The sequence below is a fragment of the Octodon degus genome, unplaced genomic scaffold (assembly GCF_000260255.1).
Source record: "Octodon degus isolate 3935 unplaced genomic scaffold, OctDeg1.0 scaffold00162, whole genome shotgun sequence".
Taxonomy (NCBI): domain Eukaryota; kingdom Metazoa; phylum Chordata; class Mammalia; order Rodentia; family Octodontidae; genus Octodon; species Octodon degus.
Window position 1 is genome coordinate 3,467,331 of NW_004524738.1, and position 9,557 is coordinate 3,476,887.

A 9,557-nucleotide genomic window follows, 5' to 3' on the forward strand; every position below is an offset into this window, starting at 1 on the left:
GAGGAGGAGGAGGAGGAGGAAGAAGAAGAAGAAGAAGAAGAAGAAGAAGAAGAAGAAGAAGAAGAAGAAGAAGAAGAAGAAGAAGAAACAGCAGCAGCACAAGTGGCCAATAAATATGTGAAGAAATGTTCGACATTTCTGGCCCTTATGGAAAAGTCTATTAAAAAAGTGAGATTCCATCTCACATTAGAAAGAATCACTGTTATCAAGAAGTCAAATAATAATAAATGCAGGCAAGGCTGTGGGGACAAAGGAACCCTGCTCCACTGTTGCTGGGAATGTAATTCAGGAAGACCACTGTGGAAATCAGCATGGAGATTGCTCACAAACTAAAACTAGAAATTCCTCCGACATAGCTTCTCCTCTGCTAGGCGTCTTCCAGAAAGAGTTACAGACATCACATCACAGTGACGCATGCACGCTTGTGCTCACAGCAGCACGGTCCACAGTGGAGTACTGCTGTAGTAAACAGAGGGGCAAACTTGGATCATTTGTAGGAAAATGGAAGCACCTGAGACCATGATGTGACGTGAAATAAATCAGATAAAAAGCTTAACTATTACATGGTTGCTCTTAGATGAGAATCCCAAATTATATAAAGAGCAAAATAAAAGAGGTGAGAGTAACAAGGAAGTAGCTTTTTTTTTTCCAAAAGGGAAAAGGATGAAGATACAGACAGAGATGAGGGAAGGGAGGAAAGGGATGAAGAACGAATTAAGATGTGTTATGTGCACATACCTATTCCCTATGATGAATGAAATCATTATGTATTACAAATACTTACCAATAAAAATAAAAAAATAAAGTTAACACTAATGGTCCTCTTTTTTTGAAACTAGGGTTCAATATTAAAGGCAAATTTGTACTTTGATTGAGTAGATTGTTAAATAAAAGAAACTATGCTTCAAAATTTTCTTCTTAAGAATATGAAGCTTACCTCTGCAATCAAAGCATAATTGGGAACCATCATTGCAAAAGGTCTGAACAGAGCTTTCAAATTGTCTGGCAATTCGGTTCTGCCTGCATATCCAGGATTCATGGTGATGAAGGCTGCGCAAGTCATAATCAATTTTATTTCCCGCCCCTCGAACATGAATCTAGAGAGCTGTTTAAAGAGAAAGTACAAGTTAATATGTCCCTGGGTGTTTGTAAATTCTTTCACACAATCACTATTTGAATACAAGACTCTCACAAAGGAGTGCTTAAAGAAAGACTACCGAGTCCTGCCAAGGAACAACAGGAAGCACTGCTCTCTGATTCTGTTCTGGACACTTCTGACCCCTTCTGTGTCCACATTTACCGCTCTCTGCCTTCCTTCTCCTGCCTTGCCCCTACCTTTGTCTCCTTTCCTGGCCAGTCCTGAAATCTTCTAGGCCTCATTATCTTTTGCTGGGACTCAATTCAACTTAGACTAATGGCCATGGAACCCTCTCTTGAGGGTTCCCACTTCCTGATATGCCTCAAGAAATTCCAATGTATTTTTTGCTTTGGATGGTTGGGGCCCACTCTCATCACATTTGGTGCTACCCCTTCCCTTTATTCAACACTGAATGCTTGTTGAGCACCTGTTGCAAGAGAGGCCCTGAGCTAGCCCTAGAGGTGCAAAACCACGGGAGTCTCACTCTTGAGCCCTTGAGAGGCTCCTCAGGCTTAATGTGTGCAGTTGGGTCTGTAGATGGTCGCCTTTCAGTACAACAGATATTACAGTGGATGTGTGTGCAGTCAGTGTGCTTGAGACTTGAAGAACAAGGAGGGGCCTTTCAGCTAGATAAACAGGGGCAGCCTTCTCAGGCAAAAGAAGCAGGTACAAGAAAGAGCACTGCTTGTTTAGGGAATGCAATTCTAGATGTAAAGTATATCTTGGTCATAGGCATGAGCCCTAGAGCCTTGGATGCTAAGTTAAGGAATTTCACACTTGACCCATGCTTGGCTGGGATGCAGACTTTTAAGAGAAGTAGTAGGATCAGAGATGGTGGTGGAGAGGTTGGGCCAACTATGGAGAGGGAGACCAGTTAGGAATGGTCACTAGCAAAATGATGCAAGTCAGAATGTGAGAGTTGTTAAGTAAGGGTGAGGGGAACCATCAGATACAAATAGAGGATGCTTTAGATTCTGGTTGATAGCACTCAGACACATCAGGGGTGAGTTTAAGGTTTCCACTTGGGCCATGAGATGATGGATGGTGCCAGGATACAAGAGGAATACCTTGGAAGACCAGGTGGAGCTGGGGCCATGTTTTATGGCCCAGAAGAGGCTGTGCTGCATGTACCCCAGTGGATGATATCCCATGCCAAGTAGCTCATCTGACCCCTGGAGCTTGGGGACAAGGTTAGTTCTTCTCATCATTCCCCCATGTTCCTCTCACCTCTCACAGCTGCCCTCCAGTTGGCAAAGCTTCGGCCCTGCCCCTGTTCTCCTTGCTTCCTGCCCCCTCGCTCTCTATTTTGCTCCCAGTTAATTGTTCAGCAAGAGGATGATGATTTGCAGGTTACATCCGCAGGTCTTTCGCGTTCATGTACACCTCTCCAGAACACAGGTGAGTCAGGAGCGAGGCCGCTGAAGGAGCTAGACTTCAGGGGCGTGTGGATTTAGGTGAGTATCTTGGTTCTGTGGTATCTGCTGAAGTATTTAACTTCTTTGAATCATTTTTACCTATGATCGTTTGAAAGGGCCATCCACTTCACAAAGGTTTATGCAAAGACACAATGATTGCAAAGAAAGTGCCTCTTAGAAGCTTGCTAAAGGCCAATTTCTTCTGTTTATTTGTTCTATCATATGTTTCTTTGCAGAAGAAGCAATCAAAATGCTTTAAAATTCTTTATCAGGGCATCTTTCAGTGAGATTAATTCCTGTTCCCAAGCTGTAGCTGAGTCCCGAGGCCCCTACTGAGCCAAAGTGAATCAGCCAAATGGTGAGTGAGGGACCTCAGGTATGTGTGTGTGGGATGTGAGGCTCAGGTTGCTCTTACTTATAGGCTGGACTTCAATGCTGCCCTTTGATAACCAAGTCTCAGAAGTTCAACACAGAGTAGTTGGGGTCTTGGTCCCATCTTTCATGCCCATAACCATCCCAATACAAACTGTTTTCCACAAATACCCAACAGAGTAAAAAGAAAACCCACAAACTGGAAAAAAAAATTATAGTCAACTGTCCCTCTGGCAAAGGCCTTCTGTCTAGAACATATAAAGAATTAAAAAAAAAATCAGGCCACCCAAATTCAAGGATCCAATGCAAAAATGGACATCTGAGATGAATATATACTTTTCAGATGAAGGAATGCAAATGGCAAGTAAATATGTGAAAAATGTTCAGCATTATTGGTTATTCAAGAAATGCAGATTAAAACACCACTGACATTCCATCTCATCCCAGAAAAAATGGTTAACACCATGAAGTCAGCCAATAACACATGCTGGAGGGGCTGTGGAGTAAAAGAAACCCTTCTCCATTACTGGTGGGAGTGCAGACTGGTACAACTACTATGGAAATAAGTGTGGAGATTCTGTAAAGAGCTAGGACTGGAGATCCCATTCAAGCCAGATATTCCCCTCCTGGATATTTTTCCAGAAGAACTGAAAACAGCATATCACAGTGACATACATGCACCCACATTTATAGCAGTGCAATTTGTCACAGCTAAATCCTGGAAATAATCCAGACCCCCATCAACTGAAGAATGGATAAAGATGTGGTATTTTTACACAATGGAGTATAATTCAGCTATAAAAGAGGATAAATTTGAGGCTTTTGTTGGTAAATGGATGCAACTAGAGAACATACTCTTAAGTGAAATAAATCAGACCCACATGTGCAAACATCGTATTGTCTCCTTAGTTTGAGAACCTGGAAGAGAAAATGAAATCTGAAGGGCACAATAGATACTGTGAAAAGGAAGTGAACTTATTAAAAAGGAAAGAGTTACTGAGTTGATGAAAAGGACAGGAGAGGGAGTGGGGGAAAGATATTTGTCTACGTATGTAAGCAGGATGGTTTGGACAACTGTGCTGTGCATTTCTCCTGGTCTGTGGAGAGGAACAGATAATACTTAATTTGTTTTGTCTCCTTTCTTCAACTGTTAGCACTTTTTTCCTTTAGTTTCTTATAAAATTTTTTCTTTCTTCTTCTAATTTTGCATGAATATATCTGGTAATATGAATAACTGCCTGGAAGACAACACTATGTGTTACAACAAACACTGTGAAACTCATATTACTTTGTGAAATGAAATTCTGTATCATTTATATTTTTTTGTTTTAATATTATTTTGTACTGTCTTTAAAAAAAAACCAAATTGTTCTCTAGCAAAGTACTCATAATATTAAATAACAAGACCACTTCGCTATCTGACTCTGCACTCCTCAGATTTCCCATTCAGGGTGTTCTGGAGAGGTAAGGGGCTCTTGAGTTCCAGAGACCCTCCATGTTCCCTCCAGGGCTGGGCCTGAGGGCTGTAGGAAGGTGGCGGAGGCCAGAAGAGGCAACATTAGAGAAACACAGCAGAAAAGTGATACTGTGGGAAAGAAAACAGGAAGTGGAACATGGAGGGAGAGAGAGGGCTGCGTGTGTGTGTGTGTGTGTGTGTGTGTGTGTGTGTGTGTTCATGCACGCGCGAATGTGTGGTTGGAAGCAAGAGGAAAAGCAGGGCTTCCGGAGGGCAGACACTGAGTCTCATGGAGTCGACAGCCCTGGATTCCCGCGCATAGCTTCTCCGTGTTGCTTTGATGAGGAGCTAGCCCCCCGCCTTAAGTCCTACTGCTGTAGCATTGCTAAATTATACTGAAAACATGCACCAGACAGGTTGAAGACCGTCTTCCCAAAGTGTGGCATGGCTGAAGTCCACTGCTGAGGAAAGCGGCCTGGAGGGCTACGCACGCCTTACCTTTGCAGCTTTGGCGTTCCTAATGGTAACGAGCTGCTGTGCGATGACTGACAGAACTTCAATGTCAATTCGATTAAATTCATCGAAGCAGCACCAGGCCCCTGACTGCGCCAAGCCGCTGAAGAAGCGCCCCATCATCTGAAATCAGAATGACCATTCAGCTTTGCGCTGCATATTTTGATTTCTTCAAAAGTTAAATTTGGAGCTGAACTATTAGAGAGAAAAGAGATAGTACCTGCCAATTACTCCATAACCATCACATAACAGTATTATGTGACTGTTATTTATTATTAATGCAGTTACAGTGAGTATATATCAGAAATAAGCACCTTTCACAAAAGGAAGTGTTTTTGCTGCTCTTTAAGTGATTTGTTATTATTATTTTTATTTTTTTCATTTTATGTACTTGGTACAGGGTCTCACTATGCAGCGCAGACTCATAGTGATCCTCTTGTTTTCAGTCTCCTCAGCACTGGGATTATAGGCATGCGCCACCATGCCCAGACTTGGTCAATAGCTCAGTGCCCTGGGTGTGGGGCCAGCGAGGCATCCGGGACTGGGATCCAATGCTGGTCTCTGCGCTTGCCAAAGCAAGCACTTAATCTGTTGAGCTATCTCACTGGTCCTTCTTTAAATGATTTGAATCTAACTTTATCCTTAAATAAAGTGGCACTCTAATCAATTTTCTTTCTTTTTCATAACCTCTACTGATCTCTGCAAACACTTGGCAAATTCTCAAGGAATCTAATATGCAGAAGACAAATTTAAAGTTTTTAAAAACCTAGAGAATTTCATAAAAGTTTCATTGTCTTCTGAAGGTGTTCTAAGTGGTCGACAGCACATAGAATTTCTGAGCAGAAGGCACTTCCAGGCACGTTAAGGTTGTCATTCTTAATTTGTTCTGCAGTGGAGTCCTACTGGTGGAGAGAAATGAGTATGTAGTTATGGCCATATAATACATACAATGTTAGTGGAGAGCTTAATTTTTGGTTTAGCATTTATGTAAATATGACATTATACTATACATGTCTCAAAACGGAACTAATTTTTTTCTCAAGGAGATCCACTGAGCATATACTACTACTGTTCTTTTTTCCAATTGCCACAAATCACAGAAAGACAGACAGCTGTGTGTGTGTGTGCAAGTCTCCATTTCTATGTCTACACTTACATCTGTGCTTTTTTGATAAAACATAATGAAAGGGAAACCAGCAGCAGTAGTTTTGAAAAAAATTATGGAAAGTACATAGAAGTAAGCTGGGAAGGGAAAATTGCAGCCATCAAGCAGAGGCATAAAGAGAGGGGGCGGTAATGTCTTTCATTTGGGCATGAAGGAACTCTGGACCCAACTTCAGTACACACCAGGAAGGTGTACCTAGGTTCTTGGGAATAAGGCAAAGCTGAGCACTTGGAGAAACTATGTTTGTGAGCGCCTTTTCTCCTTGTCCTTTTGCTACCCAAGCAGAGTGAACAAGACTGTTAAAAATTTCAGTGCTAAGTTTGTCCTATCAAGGACCTTGGTTGTGGATAAAGGGGATGACTGCTTTGGGGAGACACAGGAGACGGTGGGAAGAGACATAAGCTTGGGAGAAAAGAAGGGCAGATGCTAGGAAACAAAGACAATTGTAGATCTCTACTTCAGTCACTGTGATTCAAAAATCACAAAAGGAGGCTCTATCCAGGAGTGAAAGCCATGGCAATGTGCAACTTTAGAAGGAAATCCTTACTGGATGTTTAGTGGCGACTTCCTGGGTGCTCCACGTCCACACATACTCTGTGGAAGTCTGCTGAACACATTCTGCACTGCACTAGAGAGTTCACAATTGTGAACTTGGGGAGGGATACTTGGATGAAACAAGCTGTCTGCACTCACCACCTCAGTCCTCTCCACATACGAGTAAGTGAAGAAGTAAAGATAACAGATACTTGGGAAAAAAATGAATCTCAAGAAAAAGAAAGAACAAATGAAAAGGACAAACAAATAAGCAATCCTGGAGAAAACAGAGATCACTTAGGAAATGGGTTTTTTTTTTTTTTTTTTAAAGAAAAGAAGCACTTTTTTTTTTTTTAGCTTAACGGCAAGTATGTAACCTAGGTCCACCTTCCTGGTGTGTACTGAAGTTCGGTCCGAGTTCCTTCACGCCCAAATGAAAGACATTACCACCCCCTCCCTTTATGCCTCTGCTTGATGGCTGCAATTTTCCCTTCCCAGTTTATTTCTATGTACTTTCCATTTTCTTAGCGCCGGTACCCAGCAGCAAGAAATGGGAAAATTGTTAAAAATTCAAATGAACTTAGAGATTTGAGAGGACACTGTATAATTTTATTCCTATAATAAGTTAAGATAGTGCAAAGAAAGGAATTTGCCAGAGATGAAAAGCAGTCCTTGGAAACTAATGCAATGGCCAAGAAAACGAACGTCAAGCACATGTCCTGAACCATAGAACAGGTGTAGCACTCCTGACCACAGTGCTAAGGAAAGCTTCCATATTTACAGCAATGGTCTTTATCCCTGGGCATGCAACCTTTGGGGTAAACAAAGACTTCCTAAGGAATACTTGTGGATGGGCAACTTTGGAATAAGGAAAAAAGAAAATTCCAGATCTTACTTTTTTAAATGTATTTTTAGTACAAGGTCTACACAGTCTCACTACACAGATTAGACTAGCAGTGAGCCTCCTGTTTTCAGCCTCCCATGTGCTGGGATTACTAGAGCGTACCACCACACTCAGTTTCAGTCCCCATCTCAGTGCGCCCTGGGTGTGGAGACAGCATGACACACCGGGGATCAAACCTTGGTCCCCGCAGCTGCCTAAGCAGGTGCTTTAGTCCACTGAACTATGTAGCCAGCCCTCCCAGATCTTAATTTTTGATGTAGGCTCTTTACTAAAATTTATCTCCCCCGGATCATGCCTGTGGTCACACTGGCTCTTCATTTCCATCTCCCCATCACAAACAACCCTCTCTGCTGCTCCTTGTTATACAGTTTGTGCCCAGCTGAGGAGAAAAGTACATTTGGAATTCAGCTTACACACGGCTGTTTCCACAAAGCTGTGTCACATGCATAGAAGGACGCTAGTACAAGCTAATAGCAACCCTGCTGTCATCGAAACCAAATCATAGTGTGGTACATTCCCCAGGATACAAAAACCTCCAGTCTGCCAAAGGAAGAAGCAGTTCCAAATACTGATCCTGAACAAAATAATGCTTTCAATGACTGACTGGGCAACAAATACTTTTTTCCAACTCAGGTGTTTCTAATACTGCCCTTTCCAAAAACATGGAGAGGGCAATGCATACAAGCTAAGATAGCCAGGAATGTAGCTTCGGTTCAACACAGTTGAGTTTATCACTTGTTCTGACAAAGGAAACCAGCTGCTATGTGGAGCCCTAGGAGCCATAGGTTGCCTCAGTAAAAGAACATTAGATGGTTTTGTTATAAGATTTGGGCTTGCACTGGGTCATTCTGGGGAAGGTTTGGTGAAAAAGGAGTTTTTCATTGTGTGTTAGTTTTCCAGGACTTCTGTAACAAACTGATAGTTTAAAGCTACAGAAATTTGTTCTCCTTCAGTTCTGGAAACTAAAAGCCTGTGATCAGGGTATTGGCAGAGCCATGTTCACTCCAAAGCTCCAGCAGGGGTAGAGGGTGGTGTGGTGTGGATGCTTCCTGCCTCTAGATTCCAGGACTTGCAGCCAACACCTGGCATGTGTTGGCTTCCACTGTGTTACTCTACTCTCTGCCTCTTGGCTATCTTCGCACAGCCTTCTTCCTGTGTGTCTCCATCTGTGCCTTGGTCTTATACTGACACCAATCAATAGATTAGGGTCCATCCCATTCCAGCATGATGTCATTCTAACTAGAGCCCATCTGTAAAGAGTCCACAGCCAAATCAGGCAACGTTCACAAGTTCTAGGTGTCAGGGCTTGAATATCTTTTTGGAGGACACAGATAAACCCACAACACTCTGAATTGGGGGCTGACAGAAAGCAGAGGGAATCCTATGATGCATATCACAGAAATATTTATCCGGGAAGCTGGAGGACAGCCTGCCCGCAGCTGTCTCAAAGGTGCAGCAGTTCCCAGGGTTAGCCAAGAGAAGGGGTGTTCAGTCCTTATGTGGTTTGGATGAAGTTCTTATTTGCGTCCATTCTCAGACATGACTATGGCATGCCTTTTTCTCCCTCCGCAGTGAACATAGAGTGGCCTGCTCTCATGTTGCTGGCCTGTGTCTGTGCTCAACCAGAAAGGCAGCATATCTGACAAGCCCACAGCAACAGCAGTCAGGGCTATGTTGCTGATCATGGTGGGTCGTTGGGTTTCAGAAAGTAATTGTTTGGCAACAGGTTGAACATTAGAAATGATTTTTGGAAGTATTTCTACCATCTTTTAGGATACTTTCTACTTTTAAAAACTGTCATGCTTTGGAAAATTTCAAAGAGGTAAAGGAAGATTTTTGTCTTTCAGCTTAACAATGACCAACAGTCTGCTGTTTTTAAAACCCTCCATCTTATTGTTGGAGTCATTTTTAGTTTTTAAGAGGATCTCGCTGTGCGGTTCAGGCTAGCTTGGAACTCACTATGTAGCTTTGACTGGCCTTGAATTTGAGGAGAATCTCTTGCCTCAGCCTCCTTAGGGCTGGAATTACTATTGGAGTATTTTATTTTTTATTTCTTTTTT

The 9,557-nt window shown here is 42.5% G+C and overlaps 1 protein-coding gene across 1 annotated transcript in view; it reads right to left on the minus strand.

The window, feature by feature from the left end:
• Dnah6 (dynein axonemal heavy chain 6) overlaps positions 1-9,557 on the minus strand; it is a 296,200-nt gene that overhangs the window by 120,522 nt on the left and 166,121 nt on the right. The window contains exons 31-32 of the mRNA XM_023702951.1: positions 4,880-5,017; positions 938-1,105 (exon numbers count right to left, since the gene is read on the minus strand). Of these exons, the coding sequence (XP_023558719.1) occupies positions 938-1,105; positions 4,880-5,017 (306 nt within the window). The remainder of the gene's footprint in view (positions 1-937; positions 1,106-4,879; positions 5,018-9,557) is intronic.